The 21,601-nt window shown below is 45.2% G+C and overlaps 1 protein-coding gene across 4 annotated transcripts in view; it reads right to left on the minus strand.

Moving 5' to 3' along the window:
- LOC105018340 (receptor-type tyrosine-protein phosphatase N2) overlaps window positions 1-21,601 on the minus strand; it is a 157,632-nt gene that overhangs the window by 33,482 nt on the left and 102,549 nt on the right. For all 4 annotated transcript variants that reach the window (XM_013139367.3, XM_034290981.1, XM_013139364.3 and 1 more), the window contains one exon: window positions 18,827-18,891. In XM_013139367.3, coding sequence (XP_012994821.2) covers window positions 18,827-18,891 — 65 coding nt within the window. The remainder of the gene's footprint in view (window positions 1-18,826; window positions 18,892-21,601) is intronic.

The raw sequence follows: 21,601 nt of genomic DNA on the forward strand, positions 1-21,601 counted from the left end.
GAGAAAGGCATTAGCATAGCCGTCAAGGATGGATGCTGCTCGCTTTGGGGTTAAAGCTTTTCATTTCTAGACATGGATGAAGGAGACTCAGTCCGCCAAAAATAACACTGATTCGCCCAGAAGTAAGCGTGGTTTATAGACAGAAACCCAAGGAAGAGAGAAGCTTAATGATAGGAGGGGTGTTGAAGTCATGAAAACCCAGCAGAATGCAGTCGATTTACATTCATTTAAATTACAGGACGCACTATTGCTATAATAAATGAGAAGCCCATTAAAAACAATTCTAACAATTCATAGGGTATACAGGTCCATTCTGTGAGGTGGGATGAATAAGGTCTGGTACAGTGTTATAGCAGGAAAATTAAGTTACTAAAACTCACAGTGAAATGGGCAATACAATTGTATATGCGGATTTGAGTAATGGGCTCTTTCTTGAACCTGCATTTAAACAGGTAGTCAAATTGAGATGAAGGTTTGCAGCCCCAAGCAAATCCCATCCAACCCGTATAGTCATTTGGAATGGAAGGCCGAGAAAGAGGGTTTAAGGATATTGGCTGGCTTGCAGAGCGCTTGCCTATGAAGGATTAGTGAGGCTGCCTTGGACTAGACAAAAGGCAGATGGATTTCTGCAGCTCTGGCTTATTCAAAATCATTGAAAAAAGGTCAGAGGGAAAAGGGAGCCAAACTATTGTTTCCAGCCAGCTACTTGTAAGGAAACAATGATCTTCCCCTAACCTCGGATAACACAATGCCTCAAAAAGTTCACCCCCATTTAAGAAACCTTTCAGCAAAAAGGCATAGACACACATATACACACACACACAAACATGCATGCATGCACACACAGACAGACAGACAGACACACACACACACACACACACACACACACACACACACACACACACTTCAAGAGAGCAATTTAACAATCACATTCAAGAGTGTATACATTCTGTATGCAATTTACACATAGTGTACCATACATAAAATCTAATGTGTAGGCCAACTCAACTGGAAGTTTAATGTTTTTATATGAATCTCAGTCTTGCAAATATGGCTGTTCAGCTTTGATCTGCACACTCATAGTGTGATGCATACTGTTCTTTCAAATGAAATATATAACTGATTTCATGTAGTGTAAATATATTTCAGGCATAATAATTGTTCTACACTTTCATATGTTCTGCTCACTCTATTAGAATCCGCTGAATAGAATAGACACAAAAACCCAATATACTTAAATTTATCGACAATTCTTATTGAAAATAAAACGAAATGTATGTATAGACAACAGAAATATGAATCGGTCTCGGTCAAACAGAGAACCGTCAATCATGCTAAGGCGTAAACTCCAGGAAGATAGTATTTGCTCTGCCCGATTTTAACTTCAGTTTCTACAATAGTGAAGTCAAAGTAGGTTTTCGGAAAAATACATGTAAATGCAAGATTATTATATGATGTATAGTTCAGACTAGGCTATACGAGAATTAATATAGGTTATAATCATAATTACAATTCCAATACGCTTGCTCGACTTGAAAAGGGCTATACAAAAGCATGATGCGTAATGCGCAATTATAAATTTTCGGTGGCTATTGCTGATGCATGACTAAACAAAAATGTGCTAATCATGTGAATTCATAGCGAAATTAAAATGTGCCTGATTAATCGACTGCAAAGTGCAGTTGCTGAACTGAGATGAAATACAAAGGAGCGAAGCCAAGTGGTGTAGCAATAACACAAATATTTACCCAAATCCATGATGAGATATAACAGTTTCCTTGAGCATCAGCTATCCCAATGCCATCCGGGAATGCGAGCGATTCCTTCGCAGTATGGACACTAGTAACACCGAAAGCAGCGCGAATTACTCTTCTTACTCCCGTCTTAAAAAGTTATCAGCCTCTCTCTTCCATTCCTTTCAGCCCCGACAAAAAAGCGCACTAGGGAGCGGCTCTGCTCCGTACTCCTCAAATGAGGTAAGATAGCAGGTAAATACAATGAACCACATTTATTTTTCCTCATCACAAACTCCGTAGTGAGAGAACACCAAACCCTACCAATACGATGTTCCCGCGGAAAGGAGATGCGAAGATGTGTGTGTGGGGTGATTTCTTCGCTTGGGAAGACTACAAAGTGAGGGGCTCAAACCCCTCCTTATATTCAGCTGCCCTCGAGTCCCTGTCTGTACCACATGTCACATCCACTGGTTGCTATGGTGATGCCTCCACATGTTGCCGACAGTGAAAGCTCGAGGAGAGTTCAGAGCTGGCTGTTGAAAAGCTTGTCGCGAATATGAATGGGCCCTGCACTTGCCTGGCTGCCTATCATTTGTAAAATTGCCAGGGGTTTCTAATCTTATCCAACAGCCAAACTAAGCCTCTTTCTATTTCTTCTATTTCCTTCTTGGATATGCAATTTTTTTGGGGAAAAGGATGAACCGTGTAATTGGTTCTATTTTGATTCAGTCCCTGTTATCCCATGTAGCTGATCCTTCACATGTTCAATACAACCTGACAACCATTATTCCTGCTGTCTTATCCAAGTCTTGCTGACACAAAAAACTCCAAATATTTTTTTGGCATTGCAGGTGTCAGAGAAGTAACTCACATTTTCCTATTCTCAAAATACTTTGTTTGCAGAGAGACGAGAGCAGACAGGAGCGGACAACTCCCCCACACCAAAAACAATTTTAAAATGCTGCTAATTAGTTATTAGCACCAGAAAGGGCAGATCCTATGAAGGGCAACAGCTGCAGCAAACATGGGGGGAGGAAAGGGGGGGGGGGGGGGGGGGTTGGTTACAGGAAGGGAGAGTAAGGGTTAAAAATGGCATGCGTCCAAAACGGCATCCTTTTGCTTTACATAGTGCACCACTTTTGACCTGGGTAACAATAATTGCATTTAAGGATGTGAATAACCAAAGAGAAGTAAATCACGTCTAAGGCAGACAAGTCTTGGTGGGACTCTTCTGTTTATCTTTCTCTTCAGTCAGCTCCTCTCCACCCGCACTGCTCCATTGTTCTTCTGTGTGACAGCTAGAGGTGGCAGGCTCAGAGCCCAGACAAAACAGGACCCTTTTCCCTCCGCACCGGGCCACACTCGGACCAGCAGAAAGGACATGGCTTACAGCTCCAGTATCTCATTTCCCCCTTAGCAGCATGCAACCATCCTCCATTAGCATAGGCTGACTGGATCAGGGTTTCCTACCTCAGCATCTTAAAAAGCAGGCTAGTGCAAGAAAAATGGATTCAATGTTGACGGAAAAAAAACACACAGAAATATCAAAAAACTGCGATTTCAGTTATCTTTAAGCCATACTATAGCTCACAGGCATGACTACATATAAAAGAAAAACAAAACAACATATTTAATTTTGAAAAAAATCATCAGGAAAGTGGGGGAAAATAGAAGAGTTTTCCTGAAAGAGAATTCCGGATGCGGACCAATGCTGCTGTAGTACATTATGTACCGGAGCCAGAGGCATAGACAACCCTATGGCACAGCTTCATTCTCAGTAGCTTCAGATCCCAATGAGTGACATATCTAAAACTGACTGGGCTTGCTCCGTTCCCTTGACTGCTCTTGTCCAAACAGACACATTTCCACTAGTTTTGAGTGGTACCATTAAACACGAGCACTGGGGGAAAAAAACTTTTTTCCCCCAACGGGAAATATATATTTTAGTTAACATTTTATTTTGGCCAAGATGAAAGCATTGATTTGATAGAGGAGCAGAAAAACTAATTTTGCCACCACTAACGTACCATCCACCATGGCCCTTGTGTCTCTCTGGTTTTCTGTCCAAAAAATGCTAAATAAAAGCCTGGATTGGGCTCGAATGGCCAATTTCCCTACATGGCTTGCAACATTTGACCAACACCCATGTCTAACTTTCTTAAACTCCTCAACATAAGCTACACTATGTTATTATGCATGCATGATGTCTGGCCTTCACGTCCGCTCTTTGATGTTGACAAACCGACTGTGACGGGGCATTTCACATGGGCAGAGTGGCAGCGATACGGCTCGGACACGGAGAGAATCAGCGTGCAAAGGAAAAGCTCTTTTCTCAGCAGTCCGGGTGCTTCTTCACGCAGTCCGGACGACGCTGACGGAACCCTGATGGAACCCTGACGGAACCCTGTTCCCTGAGCAGTGCGCTACTTTGCCAGGTGGAAAATTGCTTGAGAAGCGAGTCCACAAAAAACAGCTGTGTGTGTATGTGTGCGTGAGTGTGTGTGTGCATGTGTAGGTGTGCGTGCGTGTGTGTGTGTGTGTGCATGAGTGTGTGTGTATGTGTGTGGGTGCGTTGCGCGGGTGGGATACTGGAGAGTCTAGCAGGGCTCCATCTGACAGACGTCTCCAGTATTTCCACACAAATAGAGTATTTCATGCTGTGTGCTTGATTTCAGGACCCGGGTCACATCACAACGATTACAGAACAGTGTGATGGTTCCTTTAAAAACAGCTAATAAAGAGCTTGATGAAACCGATGGGATGTGGGCTACGGATCAGTCGTCCATTCATTACTAGGTCACACGCAATACCTCAGGCAACTGGTCCGATATTTACAACAATCTGTGTGACACATCGTGCCACAGAGGTCCTACGACAACTGGGAAAACGCTGGTGGTTATGGTGATCAACAGAAACCCTCACGTGATATCTCAATCAGCCCGAGGGGAGCAATTGACTGAGCATAATTTATAATTACCTTGAATTAAATGGCTACAAAAGGGCAATACACTCCATTCAAACAGGTAATTATACAAATAATAAAATGTTCGTATTGGGGACTACTGTCTACATCATACTGTATCTAGTAATTTCTCGCATAATGACCCAAAAGAATCAAAGATTTTAAATGAAAGGACTACTTAGGTTGATACAGTGATAGTAATACTACCGTGGTGCTGTTAGCACACTTACTGTAGCAGTAGTACTGGCAGTAGCCATAGCAGTAATAATAGAACTAGTAGTAGCCATAGTAGTAGTAGCAGTAATAGTAGTAGTAGTAAATTTAGTAGTACCAGCAGTAGTAATACAAGTAGTATTGGTACTAGTAGTGGTAATAGTAAGCGTATTGACAGTAGCCAGAGTAAACGGTGGTAAAGTCTCGATAAGAGCCTTTAACAATCATAAAAGCATAGGCCTAGCAGATGTATCAAAAAGTGGGGGGGAAAGTAATAATTGGGGAGGACCTCATTGTTATCACAATCCCCTCAGCCTGCCTCGAACAAAAAGAACCAATTCATTTTGGAGGCTTTGGGGCATTCTCCCTGTCTGAGACTGATTTGCGATAAAGGTGATCGCTGTTGTTTTGATGCCCAGGGTAGGATGAAAATGTCTCACAGACAAAGAGCTCCTCAAAATGCCATTGCCTTCTTGGCCAGGTGGTTAATATACACTAAGGCTGAATTGGTCAGAAAAACACTGGGGCAGAAGAAGTGAGTTAGCTCTTGACTAACTCCAATACATAGAATAGACTGCATATAGAGTCTTAAATCATTAATATTAAGAATGTTAAAAAGCAGTACACAGAATTTATGCACTTGTTACGGATTTTAAATATTGTATCCATTACATAATATTATTATTATGAAAACTTTATTAAAAAGCTAGCAGCTCTAAATAGACCAAGCAAAATACAATACCTTTCTGTTACATCCTGTGAAATATTTGTGATAAATCATAACTAGCATCAAAGTGTACAGTACATTATGTAACTGCACCTGAGTAGATTGAAAGACTTACAGAACACACCGACATCAGAATAAAAGGCATTTCTGTTAAATGAACCAACCTAAATTACATATGTTTTGGTATATGGTATAAATTGTTTGTATGTGTGTGTGTATTGTGTGAGACAAAAAAATAACTGAGGATTAGAAATCACATTATCCACATGCATTTGTACACAGCCGATTTTCTGACTGTTCTCTCACAAACACACACACAACAAACTCGAAGTCTAATTTCCAAAACATCTGTGCAGCAGCCTACGGATGTTCTATGCCCAATGTTCCTTCAAGATGAGCTTTTTAAGGTGGGCCCAGTTCATGGCCAGCAACAAAAAAGTGATAAAGGTGCGCGCTCTGCCTGACAATTTCTTATCCTGCACACCAAGTCAACATCACGTTGCTGCGGCTATGTTTATTCCAGGGCTGATGTGTGTGTTTTGTCTGTGGTTGGCTGTGCGCACGCTCCATGCTGAACGGCCCTGTGCGTGGAACAGTCGTGTATGAGCACAATAAGAATGAAAGGTGTGGTGTGCTAAGAGCCGGTTTCTCACCAACGTGTCTTTTGATTGAATGCATCAAGCATCTGCCGGGGTGAATGGAGAAACCTTGAAACAGAGCGAGTAGCGGGTTCAGCGCACATCCGTTGTATTCAGTTGCTCTTGGAGTGCACGTGGGTTTCACCAGCATCATGCTAGGCTAGCTCTGGCTGCGTTAAATAACTGTCAGAGGACGTTAGTCAAACACTGTGGAAAAATATAGCTGCTCTATTCCACTCAGATGAGGAAACCTGAAATAAAAGACGGAATATGACAGCTCTCAAATGATGTAGAAAATGCAACAGACTCAGAAAAAAGAGAGTAAGAAAAAAGAAAATGACTGAACTATAACTGTCATGTATTCATCACCTGACCCCCAAAGCATTGTGAATGTTCTGCGTGTGGAGATGGTGCTGTCTTATTAGTCACACTAACTGAACTATTTACCGCTGTTGACATGGTGATCACCAGGAACAAAATGGCACGCACACAGCCACTGGGAAACACGGCGGGCTACATATTTGTTTGTCACAATTTCAGTCGCCGTTCGTCAAAGTCATTCCTTTTGGTCTTTTCTTTCCCGACGGTATGAGTCGAGAGGGGCGAGGTCACATTTTTCACCATGGGAGGCAGGGAAGGAAAATGAAAAAACAATCAAAGCGCGCATGATTATTCGTCATTAGCTCGCACCCCCCCCGTCCCCACCCACAACCCGCCGCTGGGCCAGGCCCATGTAATTGTCATGACAACAACACCCCCTCCCATAAGTGCCACCCCCACCCAACCCCTCCTCAAACAGCGATGTGAGCCACTCTTAACTGGAAAAGCTCTTCTGGGACCGGCAGCGGTTGCCCACGGAGCCTCCCCAACCATAAAAGTGTGTTGCATGTGCACTATAGCGGGACTAGGGTTCCATTTGGTGGCTCGTGTCTCTGAGCGTTGGAGAGGGGGGATGTAGCGAGTCAGGCCGTCCCTTCCCGATTCCACTCTGGTCAGCCAGGCTGAGCTGTACCGTGATATATACAGTGACTTAAGGCAATGGCTCTGATTTCACAGTTTAATTAGTGTTAATCTGAGGAAGTGTGGCCAATGGTACATGCACACACACACACACACACACACAGCAGGAGGAATGTCAGGACAAGGGGTCAGGATTAGGTTTAGTTTTTGGGTTTGCTACTGTTTTTACACAGTAAAAGTCTGCACCCTTAAGCAAAGCTGTAAATCTGTGATGAGGGGTATTAACGTGAATAATATCCCAATGGATCTGGCTATTTCCGGTGTTTTTCACAGCACTGTGAAGCTTTCCTGCACTGCTCTGCAATGCGCAATGCCAATATCATGAGAAACACAACCTGAGTGGAAAAATGTCCATACAAAAGTTGCATTGAACGTAGAAAATGTGCCGTAGATTTTTTGTCATTTGTCACTGACTTTCAGGTATGAGCGAACGAGAGAGGAGGCGTGTAGGGAAACTCCTGAACCAATTTTAATTTAAGAAACATTCTAATTAAACGTCTCCTCGTGCATTTATAATTGATATGCAGTGGCTTGTGACAGCTCCTTCCAACAAGTATTCATCCATTACATTTGGGCTTGTGCTCATTTCATGGTGCCTGCTTGGTCTATTTTTTTGTTTATGTGTATTAAAATGGAAACATTTAATTAATTGCTACAAGTTTCAAATGCCTTTATTGGAAGTGAATGATCTCCACGGCTCCACCAGGACCTTCCTACCCCACGGTGGCACCATATTGAGATGCCCTTCGAAAGGCAACATAAATAACTCATCAACATTCCCATCTTTTCACCTGGATCCAAATGATAAACCTGATTATATCTGTCAACAGTAAAATGGGATGCCCTGGGACAGAATACATTGACAGTGTGATGGTGAGGACAGAATTGTTGTATTTCCGTCAAACGATGCGATCTTTTAGGTCATTTGTTGATAGAAAAAGCAACCAAGGTCAATCTGGGGGGTACTCTTTGTCCATCTATCTTTTTTTCTTCAACCAATCACTCTCGCTTTCCCTGGAGCACCGTACATTTACACAGTTCTCTCTCCCTCTCTCAGAGCGCCATGCATCTGTCTTTGTCTTTCTATCTGTCTTTCCTTCAGCTTCCGAGATTTCTGTTGGTAATAATCATATTTTCTGTGGCTGTTGATTAAAATAGCTGGTAAGCACAGTAAGTGCCAATTGCACTGCTACCAGCGACGTTGACATCCTACCGTGTTGGATCACGTAGGGAATATAGCTGACGCCACAAATTCTGCTAATGGGAAAATTAACTCTGGCTAATTGTTCGGCATACTCTGCACGCTTTCATTAAAAACAACTCAATTTGCCGACGGGAGGAGGACAAACAACACAGAAACAACTAACATAACGTCTTAAATGCACACACAAAACAACATCAGTATGACTGAACAAATGTCACGTCCACTATTTACGATTTCAATTACATTCAATACATATCTCGAGAAATGAGTGCAAGAAAACACCGTGATGATGATTTTAATAAAACGAAGCGGGGAGGCATGCAGGGGAAGAGGGACGCATCAAACCGTGGTGAGTAACCGGTGAAGCAGACCGCCGTACATATCTCAGTCAGGTCCTGTCAATGTCAGGGGAACATGCTGTACTGGAAAGCAGACTGACTGTCAGTTAGGATCACATGACACTTCTTCCATCTCAGCACCGAAAAGCAGAACCGTAAAATGCTTTAAAGGCCCCCGAGCACGTTCTCTTCCTGGCATGAGAACAGTTCCATACTGCAGTTGTCTCTTCAGATAACCTGGAAATTGCTTGAATCCAAAATGGCACCCTATTCTGCCTGTGGCTCAACTGGTAGAGGATGGTGTTTGCAATATCAGGGCTCTGGGTTCGTTTCCCACAGGGGCTAGTGTGAATATGTATGCACTAGCTACTGTTAGTTGCTCTGGATAGAACCGTCATATTGTCACTTCCCTGATCTGGAAATCTCTCAAACCTAGACTGCAGTGGCCCGCTTGGAAGAGCGCCTTAGACCACCCCTCCACCCATGAGGCCCCTAACTACACGGCTTTGGACCGGAGCCTTATGGGACGCACGTCTTGTAACACTGTAATGGCATGGCTTTGGACCGGAGCATTATGGGACGCACGTCTTGTAACACTGTAATGGCATGGCTTTGGACCGGAGCCTTATGGGACACACATCTTGTATAACTGTAACGGCATGGCTTTGGACCGGAGTCTTATGGGACGCACGTCTTGTAACACTGTAATGGCATGGCTTTGGACCAGAGCCTTATGGGACATATGTCTTGTAACACTGTAATGGCATGGCTTTGGACCGGAGCCTTATGGGATGCACGTCTGGTAACACTGTAATGGCATGGCTTTGGACCGGAGCATTATGGGACGCATGTCTGGTAACACTGTAATGGCATGGCTTTGGACCGGAGCACGTCTTGCAACACTGTAATGGCATGGCTTTGGACCGGAGCCTTATTGGACGCACGTCTTGTTACACTGTAACATCATGGCTTTGGACCAGAGTCTTATGGGATGCACGTCTTGCAACACTGTAATGGCATGGCTTTGGACCGGAGCCTTATTGGACGCACGTCTTGTTACACTGTAACGGCATGGCTTTGGACCGGAGCCTTATGGGACACACGTCTTGTTACACTGTAATGGCATGGCTTTGGACCGGAGCCTTATTGGACGCACGTCTTGTAACACTGTAATGGCATGGCTTTGGACCGGAGCCTTATTGGACGCACGTCTTGTAACACTGTAATGGCATGGCTTTGGACCGGAGCCTTATGGGACGCACGTCTTGTAACACTGTAATGGCATGGCTTTGGACCGGAGCCTTATGGGACGCACGTCTTGTAAGATTGTAATGGCATGGCTTTGCGTGGCAGTGGAGTCATAAGCTGTTTTGGGATAACATGGCTCTGCATGACAAAGACATTGTTTGTTTGTTTGTTCATGGTGCCATTGACTGTTAATAACAGATATTAATTTATTCCCATTATCAGACAGTAATTGCTGGATGTCCTTCTGTAATTTCCCTCTGGTCTCCAGTCTCTGAGGATTGACAGCTTGTTTGCTGAGGCGGTTAGCAATACAGAGAGAATGCGCCCTAAACGGCATCCTAATCCTTTTACAGTGAACTACCCTAATCAGAAGTGGAGCCCTACATTGGGAATAGAATGCCGTTTGGGATATAAGCCCTGCTCCACTGTTTAGATTGTCTTCCTGTATCCCGTCCTTTGAACTGAACGAGAACGCAGCTTTACCTGGATGGATGCAATCTTTATGTGGTTTTATTTGAATGTCAATGCAATTTTGATTGGAAGACAACATTGCCAGATTACCATTGCGTCCACGGGTCATTGAGCACATTGTCCAATGTCTTGAATGAGTCTGTATCCTCATGTGGAATGTGAAACGTTACCCTCTCACAGGATGGGAAGGATCATTTGGTTTCAATATGATCATATTTTATATGACATCCGTCGAATGCTCTTCAATGCTAACAAAATAAACAAGCCTCATGAACCCTGTCTATCACATTGTTGCGATATTACTTACTGTAATAGGAGACAGAGTCAGTGGGGTTGGGGGGAGCAGGGAGAAGGAGGAGCCAGTGTGGTTGGGTGGAGCAGGGAGAGGGTGGAGCCAGTGGGGTTGGTTGGAGTAGGGAGAGGGTGGAGCCAGTGTGGTTGGGTGGAGCAGGGAGAGGGTGGAGCCAGTGGGGGTGGTTGGAGTAGGGAGAGGGTGGAGCCAGTGAGGTTGTTTGGAGCAGGGAGAGGGTGGAGCCAGTGTGGTTGGGTGGAGCAGGGAGAGGGTGGAGCCAGTGTGGTTGTTTGGAGCAGGGAGAGGGTGGAGCCAGTGAAATTGTTCGGAGCAGGGAGAGGGTGGAGCCAGTGTGGTTGGGTGGAGCAGGGAGAGGGTGGAGCCAGTGAGGTTGGTTGGAGTAGGGAGAGGGTGGAGCCAGTGAGGTTGTTTGGAGCAGGGAGAGGGTGGAGCCAGTGTGGTTGGGTGGAGCAGGGAGAGGGTGGAGCCAGTGTGGTTGTTTGGAGCAGGGAGAGGGTGGAGCCAGTGAAATTGTTCGGAGCAGGGAGAGGGTGGAGCCAGTGTGGTTGGGTGGAGCAGGGAGAGGGTGGAGCCAGTGAGGTTGGTTGGAGTAGGGAGAGGGTGGAGCCAGTGTGGTTGGGTGGAGCAGGGAGAGGGTGGAGCCAGTGGGGTTGGTTGGAGTAGGGAGAGGGTGGAGCCAGTGAGGTTGTTTGGAGCAGGGAGAGGGTGGAGCCAGTGTGGTTGGGTGGAGCAGGGAGAGGGTGGAGCCAGTGTGGTTGTTTGGAGCAGGGAGAGGGTGGAGCCAGTGAAATTGTTCGGAGCAGGGAGAGGGTGGAGCCAGTGTGGTTGGGTGGAGCAGGGAGAGGGTGGAGCCAGTGAGGTTGTTTGGTGCAGGGAGAGGGTGGAGCCAGTGGGGTGGGGTAAGCACACAGAAGCCAACCCGATGAGCCCCTGTTGCTGAGACATACACTACTGTACACTACATAGTTTTCCATGAAAACATACAATTGAATAAGTTTGAATAGGAAATATAGCAAAATGAATAGGAAATATAGTCATTGGCAAGGTTAGAAATAATGATTTTTAATTGAAATAATAATTGCATTAGTCAAAGAATCCTCTATTTCCAGAAACTACCACCTTGCAGACCTTTGGCATTCTAGTTGTCAATATACTGAGGTAATCTGAAGAGATTTCATGCTTCCTGAAGCACCTCTCACAAGGATTGGCTTGATGTCACTTCTTACGTACCATACGGTCAAGCTGCTCCCACAACAGCTCAATACTGTTGAGATCTGGGGACAGTCCATTATAGACAGAATACCAGCTGACTGCTTCTTTCCTAAATAGTTCTTACATAGTTTGGAGCTGTGATTTGGATCATTGTCCTTTTGTAGAAGGAAATTGATATCAATAAAGCGCCGTCCACAGGGTATGGCATGGCGTTGCAAAATGGAGTGATAGCCTTCCTTCTTCAAGATCCCATTAACCCTGGACAAATCTCCCACAAAACCAAAGCACCCCCAGACTATCACATTGCTTCCACCATGCTTGACAGATGGCGTCAAGCACTCCTCCAGCATCTTTTCATTTGGTCATGTCTGACAAATGTTCTTTGTGATCTTAACACCTCATACTTACATTTAATCTGTCCATAACACTTTTTCCAAACTTCCTCTGTTCAGTGTCTGTGTTCTTTTGCCCATCTTAATCTTTTCTTTTGATTGGCCAGCCTGAAATATGCAACTGCAACTCTGCCTAGAAGCCCAGCATCCCGGAGACACCTCTTCACTGTTGACAGCAGCAGACAGGCCGTTGCATTGGGCGAGACACTCTTTCGCTGCAGTATCCCCGCATGAGGGCTAGCCAAAAATGACATCAGGTCTCTCCGCGACGCACATAGCAACCTTCTACCTGCTTCTCTACTGATAACAAGGCGCACGGCGAAATGGGCGCTCAGAAAAGGAAAGGGGGTGCAGAGAGGGAGAGAATAAAAAAGAGAAAGTGGCTTGCCACAGACGCAGCTAAATGCTGCAAAATAAGTGACATGTTTGCCAGTAAGGGACCAGGTCAGTCAAAAACAATAGTTAATACACACACACTGTGTGTCAATTTGGCCACTATGTTCACCTGGGAAGAAAGTTCCACATTAAGGGCATAACTTTCTTCCCATAATGTGGATCACTTTCTTCCCAGATGAACATAGTGGCCAAATGTATAACTAGTTTGGTACCTGTTACATCAACAAATAGGGTTAGTCTACAAAATGAGCAGTCTGGTGGTTTGCGTAAAGAGGGTGGCCTGGGACGGAGTCAAATTCCCAGCCTGAATAATTGTTTCAGTCCGCCCCTGACTGTTGACATTGAGACTGGTGTTTTGTGGGTACTATTTAATGATGGGACCTGTGAGGCATCTGTTTCTCAAACTAGACAGTCTAATGTATTTGTCCTCTTGCTAAATTGTGCCCTGGGGCCTCCCACTCCTCTTTCTATTCTGGTTAGAGACAGTTTGCGCTGTTCTGTGAAGGGAGTAGTACACAGTGCAAGATCCTCAGTTTCTTAGCAATTTCTCACCTTCATTTCTCAGAACAGGAATACACAGATGATTTTCAGAGGAAAGTTCTTTGTTTCTGAACATTTTAAGCCTTTGCTTTTCTTTCAAAAACAAGGACATTTCTAAGTGACCCCAAAATGTTTGAACAGTAGTGTAGATGTACAGGAAAAGTCATAAGAAAGCATAATCATGTCATTTGGTTACATAAGATAATATACAAATGCTGCTGAATTCCGCTTTGGCCTATATGTACACATGTGAATGTTCTGTCAATATACGCCTTCATAGTGAAGCCCTTAAAAACGCATTTACTTTTAGCATTTCATTTTGCAATCACTTCCTCCCATCTCAATTCCTCCCTGTCACCTTCCACCTGAAGCTTTCATTTGCCGGATGTTTTTCCGTGGAAGGAGTCTGATGAGATCCCATCCGGCGTCACATAATGACGCCTAATGCTTGCACAGAGCCGGGGTAGAGGAGTTGATGATTGCAAACTGTTTCTTCATACCTCCGACCGGAAAAGCCCCGGGAACCACCTGCTCTAAAGGTCAGGACTGAGCTCACACTGCTTCCCTTACTGCTGCTCCTTCACTCCCTCCCCCTCCCCACATTCCCCTCCCAACCAATAATAAAAACAGAGAATTGCGATTGTTGTCTTCTGTGCTGTTTAGTGGACAGAAAATGTGACCCTACATGAATATAGCAGCTACTATAACATTTAATAGAAACAATACAAATATTACCTGAAACAAGTAGGGAACCAGCAGTGAGGCCCTTCTGAAATGCAATGACTTCGGGTCATTTTCAACAAGATAACAAGAAACGCTACAGTTCAGTTCTGGGAAATACTGTGATAACACAGCAAAGAGAGGAAGAAAGACAGAGAGACATGATGATTGTAATGGAGATTATAGTAAATCCTTCTGAAATCGAACAGCCATCTTGCTGTAGTATTCGTAGTAATTATGGACAACAGCCACACAGCGAACAGAAGCAGCATCTCATCTAACGAACAGAGCGACATACATTTATACATTTTTGTCCTCTAGGAGTCTCTTTCATCCCAAACTACTTAATTAAAGGAGCAATTAGGGGGCAAGTGCTTTGCTCAAGGTCACACCAACAGATTAATTCCCATGTGGGCTTAGGGATTTGAACCAGTGAGTTCTTGGCTGCTTGCCGAAAAAGCTTGACCACTAAGATTTCTGCCGTCTCATCCAAGCATTTTCCTGAGTGTTCCAAATGATACTCTTTGTCCTAAATAGTGAACTACTTTTTTTGGATGCAGGCATATCGAAGCCTGCACTGATGGTGTGACTTGGGTTTACAAAGGAACCTAGCACTTCAATAACCTCAATAATTAGGCTACAGCGTTACATCAGTACATTGGAATATCAATTGCCACTAGCTGTGGACATCTTCCTCACCGTCGCTCTGATGTCCCAATATTTTTTTCTTTCTAATGCCTAAGCCGGGATAATGTCTTTATGTCATAAACAAATCAACCGAATGAACGGATCGTTCTTAATATTCCAATCCAGCATTAACACATTTTCCGATAAAGCATCTAGGCATGAGCTAGATTGGAAATCGATGTGCCACTGTCAGATCCTGGCAGGGGTACATCTAGGCAGCTTTATGCACCCGAGGGCCACAGCCAGGGCCTGACCATGGGGATGCCTCTAGGCATCTCTGTGCTATTATTTTCTGTTCTCCCCAATCAGAGGCAGCTGCACCTTGTTGTCTCTGATTAAGGACCCTATTTTAGTTGCTCCTGTTTATCTTTACTTGGTCAGTCATTGTTTATGCTAGTCATGCTATAGTTTGTGGTGTACATCTTTTGTTGTTAGAAAGAACTTAAAAGGAATGATTCCCTTCTACTGCTCTGTGCCTTGTGTCCTACCTGCCCTGCACTGTGACAGCAACGGCTGTAAACAACCCTATCTTTAAATAACCAATATTTATTTCAAATGATGTCAATGTTTGTCCATTTTCTACTATCCAAACAATTATTACACGTCCGCCAGGTGGAAGCCACACAATAAATCCCTAACCCTTTTGTATTTACAGTGCTAAAGCCATAACAGAGAGCTTTAATCCTTTTATGAAGAGTTTTGCAGTCAGGGGCTTCAAAAACACCACCCTATTCTTGGTTTAGTGCACTATTTCTTTAACATAGGTCCCTGGTCAAAAGTAGTGCACTATAGGGAAATCAGATTGGGACACAAGCCGGTCTGGGAGGAGAGAGCTCCAGCCACCGCTGTTGGATTCAATTCAAATAGTCATATGAGGCTATCTAACCACACTCCTGTGTTCTGCCTTTGATTAATTCCTTACTCCACTATCTAAAACCTAGTTTTGTGCAAAGATTGGAGGGAGAACAATTCATCCTGAACAAAGCAGTGTAGCATCACAGGGGACCGGATGGAATTAGCAGTAGCTACTCCAGGACAATTAGAATTTGGGTTCTGCCCAAACTCTTTATCTTCCTCCACTCATAATTGGACCCATGTCTGAGTGTGGAAACCAATGATACCTTTATCCCGTGATAATGACCCCAAAGGGCTCTGGTCAAAAGGACACCATTTCATCCACAGCAGATAGAATTGACGGAAAACCCACCGGCATGAATTCAATGAGCCAAAACATAAAAAGCGTATTTATGTTCAACTTCAAACTCAAAAAAATACTAAACAAAATGGATGCTCTCCCCGCCATCACCCAGTAGGACTCCCTGATTGACAATGTCCAGTACATGTGACGGACGTGACGCGATAAACCTTATCGTCCGTTCACTTTTCACGATGTCTGCGCATTCCGAACACACAAACGCAGCACTCACCAGTCACGCGTGCATTCCACTGCTGTCTGACGTGTTCTGGGTCTTTCACCTGGGCACATGGTGTTACTGAACGTACAGTCGAATTCAAACATCTTGAGCGTGGGCAGACACCTAACCCAGTACATTCCGTCTGATTGTGGTAGACATCTATTCCTGGGTTGCAGGAGAATAGATCTTGTGAAATGGGAGTGACCCTGTACCTGACGCTAGGCTATAAGCAAAGGAGAGGGCTGCTGTTGCACCAGTCAAAATGCAGCTTCTCAATAGGCATTGTTTATTTCTAAAATGGCACCCAATTCCTTACTCAGCACACTACTTTTGATCACAGCCCACAGGCTAGTGCAGTGCATAGGGAATAGGTTACCATTAGGGATGTAGTTCTTCTCTGTTACAAGAGCAGTTCAACTGATGATGATGATAGGCTCTTCAGCTCAGGTATTGAATTCTCTAAACATAAAGTCTCTCTCTCTCTTTATCATTACTCATCTTTCTCTGACTTCCTCTCTGTGTCTCTATCTCTTACACTTCCTCACTCTCCATCTCTCCATCTCTCCGTCTCTCTCTACCTCTCTCCCCCGGTCTGTCTCTCTATCTCTCTGTCTTTCTCCCCTGGTCTATCTCTCTGTCTTTCTCCCCGGTCTGTCTCTCCGTCTCTCTCTGCCTCTCTCCCCCGGTCTGTCTCTCCGTCTCTCTCTGCCTCTCTCCCCCGGTCTGTCTCTCTCTCTCTCTCTCTCTCTACCTCTCTCCCCCGGTCTGTCTCTCTATCTCTCTGTCTTTCTCCCCGGTCTATCTCTCCGTCTCTCTCTGCCTCTCTCCCCCGGTCTGTCTCTCTCTCTCTCTCTGCCTCTCTCCCCCGGTCTGTCTCTCTCTCTCTCTCTGCCTCTCTCCCCCGGTCTGTCTCTCTCTCTCTCTCTGCCTCTCTCCCCCGGTCTGTCTCTCTCTCTCTCTCTGCCTCTCTCCCCCGGTCTGTCTCTCTCTCTCTCTCTGCCTCTCTCCCCCGGTCTGTCTCTCTCTCTCTCTCTGCCTCTCTCCCCCGGTCTGTCTCTCTCTCTCTCTCTGCCTCTCTCCCCCGGTCTGTCTCTCTCTCTCTCTCTGCCTCTCTCCCCCGGTCTGTCTCTCTCTCTCTCTCTGCCTCTCTCCCCCGGTCTGTCTCTCTCTCTCTCTCTGCCTCTCTCCCCCGGTCTGTCTCTCTCTCTCTCTCTGCCTCTCTCCCCCGGTCTGTCTCTCTCTCTCTCTCTGCCTCTCTCCCCCGGTCTGTCTCTCTCTCTCTCTCTGCCTCTCTCCCCCGGTCTGTCTCTCTCTCTCTCTCTGCCTCTCTCCCCCGGTCTGTCTCTCTCTCTCTCTCTGCCTCTCTCCCCCGGTCTGTCTCTCTCTCTCTCTCTCTCTGCCTCTCTCCCCCGGTCTGTCTCTCTCTCTCTCTCTCTCTGCCTCTCTCCCCCGGTCTGTCTCTCTCTCTCTCTCTCTCTCTGCCTCTCTCCCCCGGTCTGTCTCTCTCTCTCTCTCTGCCTCTCTCCCCCGGTCTGTCTCTCTCTCTCTCTCTGCCTCTCTCCCCCGGTCTGTCTCTCTCTCTCTCTCTGCCTCTCTCCCCCGGTCTGTCTCTCTCTCTCTCTCTGCCTCTCTCCCCCGGTCTGTCTCTCTCTCTCTCTCTGCCTCTCTCCCCCGGTCTGTCTCTCTCTCTCTCTCTGCCTCTCTCCCCCGGTCTGTCTCTCTCTCTCTCTCTGCCTCTCTCCCCCGGTCTGTCTCTCTCTCTCTCTCTGCCTCTCTCCCCCGGTCTGTCTCTCTCTCTCTCTCTGCCTCTCTCCCCCGGTCTGTCTCTCTCTCTCTCTCTGCCTCTCTCCCCCGGTCTGTCTCTCTCTCTCTCTCTGCCTCTCTCCCCCGGTCTGTCTCTCTCTCTCTCTCTCTGCCTCTCTCCCCCGGTCTGTCTCTCTCTCTCTCTCTGCCTCTCTCCCCCGGTCTGTCTCTCTCTCTCTCTCTGCCTCTCTCCCCCGGTCTGTCTCTCTCTCTCTCTCTGCCTCTCTCCCCCGGTCTGTCTCTCTCTCTCTCTCTGCCTCTCTCCCCCGGTCTGTCTCTCTCTCTCTATCTCTCTCCCTGTCTCTCACCAGGCGTGTTGAGCTCATCGCTGCCATTTTGATTGACGGTGTGAATGTGACACAGTCAAGGAAGCACACTTGCTTCTGAATCAATAGCAGAGACAGGAGACACTCCACAGTGTATATAATTGAGAGGTGGCAGAGAATGTTAATGTCCGTAATTCAAACCCAAGGGAACCAGCCAGCCAGCCAGCGAAACTAAACTTTGCTAAAGAAAATTGAAGACCTCTCTATTGTTAAGTGCATAACACTAAATAGTTAATTTCCTCAATTCCAGCCATTTTAAACAAAACCCTCAACAAAATGTTTTTTTACGTAGCCGCCTATTAAAGAAAAACACAAAGGAAGCACTATGATCTAAGATCCCGGCTGCTTCCCAAATGGCACCCTAATCCCAATACAGTGCAATACTTTCCACCATGAGTGTGTAGTGCACCGTAAAGAGAACGAGTTGCCATTTGAGGAGCGGTCCATGTAAAGAAGGGCACTTACATCGGTGACTCCAGCCTCCAGTATGATCACCTTGGCCTCCTTCTCCACCGCATCCTTCTGGCGAACTGTGAAAGGGAGAGGCAGAGCTGTCAATCACTCTCGCACCGTAATGTGTGAAGGACGTGGCAAGACGAGCAGCTGTCACTCCGGAGAGGCGGTCTGCGTTGCAATGCTATGCCCTAAATGGAGACCAGAGAGCTGTTTGGAACACACCTGGAGACAGATTGCCTAGGTTTAAAGGAAACGTCAACATCCATGTTAGGACTGTGAAGGTCTAATCATATGCTTTTTTTTGTTAATCGTATTCATTTGTAAATTACACTGGTATGACATATGGTATCCAGTATATTTAAATATTAAGGCCTGCAAAATTTGGTTCAAGCATATTTACCAGTTGTAGAATGAACTTGAAGTACATTATTACATTATTTCCATATATTCTGACAACTTTTAAGATAAAACTAATGTTGAAGCCTACCTTCCACTTCTGTAACAACAGAAACTGATGAGGTTTAATTGAATTTCATGAAGGACTAATATATAAAGAACAAAATGCTACATAAAATGAACAAATACATAATTGCATTCACTTTGTTTTCCATGTGAAAGCACCAACAGAGAAGAGGCTCTCTTTGTTGACATATCGAGCAGATGAAGGATATGCAAATAACCTGGGGAGCGCTTGCCTACATCCCAAATTGCACCCTATTCCCTACAGAGCACTCTACATTTGATCAGTCCCCATAGGACTGTTCAGACGCTGTGCATTATGTAGGGAATAGGGTCGCCATTTTGGACGTAACCCTGGACACCACACCGTTCTCCAAACCCATCCAATAGTCCATCTAATTAGTGTTTTAATCTATCACAGTAATTCTTTGCTCTCGTCAATTTATGCAGGATAATTTATGCAGAGTCCCGTATAATTACAGCACGCGGCTTGTGATGGGGGATGTGACCGAGATTCTCTAGCTCCTCGGGTAACTAAAATCAGCTCGGGAACCCAGGGAGAGGGGTGCGGCCACCTTGTCCGCCATGGTCGGTCCTGTCGACCAAGATGACGTGGTTACGTTGTGACCACCTGGACTACACTCATAACGAGACCCTGAGCCGATTCCACTGAACCACAACCGCTGAAGTGGCCTCACTGCTCCACCCTAGACGCTACACCAGCATTCAGCATATGCAGTGCAGACCGGACAAGTGTGCCAAGCCGCCGGTCACACGTTGAGTTTCAATCTCAGATACTGTGCATTCGGGAAGGTATTCAGACCCCTTCACTTTCTCCACATTTTGTGTAATAGACTTAGCTAATAATCCATTATGTGAATGTATGTTTGCCATCAATCTACACATAATAATCCATAATGATGAAGCAATTCGTTTTTGGGAATGTGTGCCAATTTATTTTTAGTAAAAAATATATATATCTTGCATACATATGTATTCAGACCCTTTATTCAATACTTTGAACAAGGGCATCTTGCAGTGGTCATAGCTCAGAATTTTCTTGAGATGACCTCTACCAGATTTGTACCATGAGATTTAGGAAGTTTCTCCTATTCTTCCTTGTAGATCCTCTCAATCGCCATCAGGTCAGATGTGGAATGCTGATGAACTGCAGCCTTCAGGTCGCCTCACAGATTCAAGCTTTGGTTGGGCCATTCAAGGATATCCACAACCTTGTCCCAAAGCCACACCAGCATTGTCTTGGCTGTGTAATTGATGAATCTTCCCTCCAGTACTGTGTGCTCTAAATTAATTTGTTTATCTTTCTCGATCAATCCTGATTCAAGTCCCTGCCAATGAGAATCATCACTATAACATGATGCTCCTGCCACCATGCCTCACTGAGGTGATATTAGCCAGGTGATTTTTTTTGCCATACATAGCGCTTGGCCATTAGGCCAAAGAGTTTGATTCTAGTGTATTTGTCCTCATGCTCTCAGAGTCCTTTTGGTAGCATGTTATACGCCTTTTCCTCAGGTGAGGCTTCCATGTAGTCACGCTACAATGAGGCCTGATTGATGGAGTGCTGCAGAGATGGTGGTCATTCTGGCCAGTTCTCTGAACTCTGTTAGAGTGGCCATTGGGTCCTTGTTTACCTCCCTGACCAAGGCCCTTCTTGTCTATTTACTCAGTTTGGCCAGATGGCCAGCTCTAGGAAGAGTTTTGGTGGGTCCAAACTTCTGGCATTTCACAATGATGGAGTCCATTGTGCTCCTTGCAGCTTTCAATGTTGTAGTCTATTTTTATAACCTTTCCCAGATCGATGCCTCGACACAATTCTCTACAGAAAGGTCCGCAGACTTCATGGCATGGTTTTTGCTCTGACATGCACTGTTGGGTGTGCAACTTTTATATCGACATGAATTTCTATATCATGTCAAATTAATTGAAATTACCATAGGTGGACTCTAATCAAGCTCTAAGGACACCTCGAAGATGGTCAGAAGACACAGGATGTGTTGCCTGAGCTCAATTAGAAGAGCCATGGCAAAGGGCCTGAATACTTAAGTACATGAGATATTTCAGGTCTTTAAATTACTTGACACAAATATAAACAAATGTGTCGTCGCTTTGTCATTGTGAGGTATTTGTGTAGATTGTTGGTAAGAAAATAAATGTCATCAATTATGAAACAGGAAGAAAGTGGATGGGTCTTAATATTTTCCAGAGAAAAACATTTTCAGTGCGTATACATACACGTAAAATACATGCACTACCGTTCAAAGGTTTGGGGTCATTTCCTTTTTTTGAAAGAAAAGCAACATT

Source organism: Esox lucius, chromosome 3 (genome assembly GCF_011004845.1).
Source record: "Esox lucius isolate fEsoLuc1 chromosome 3, fEsoLuc1.pri, whole genome shotgun sequence".
Lineage (NCBI taxonomy): Eukaryota > Metazoa > Chordata > Actinopteri > Esociformes > Esocidae > Esox > Esox lucius.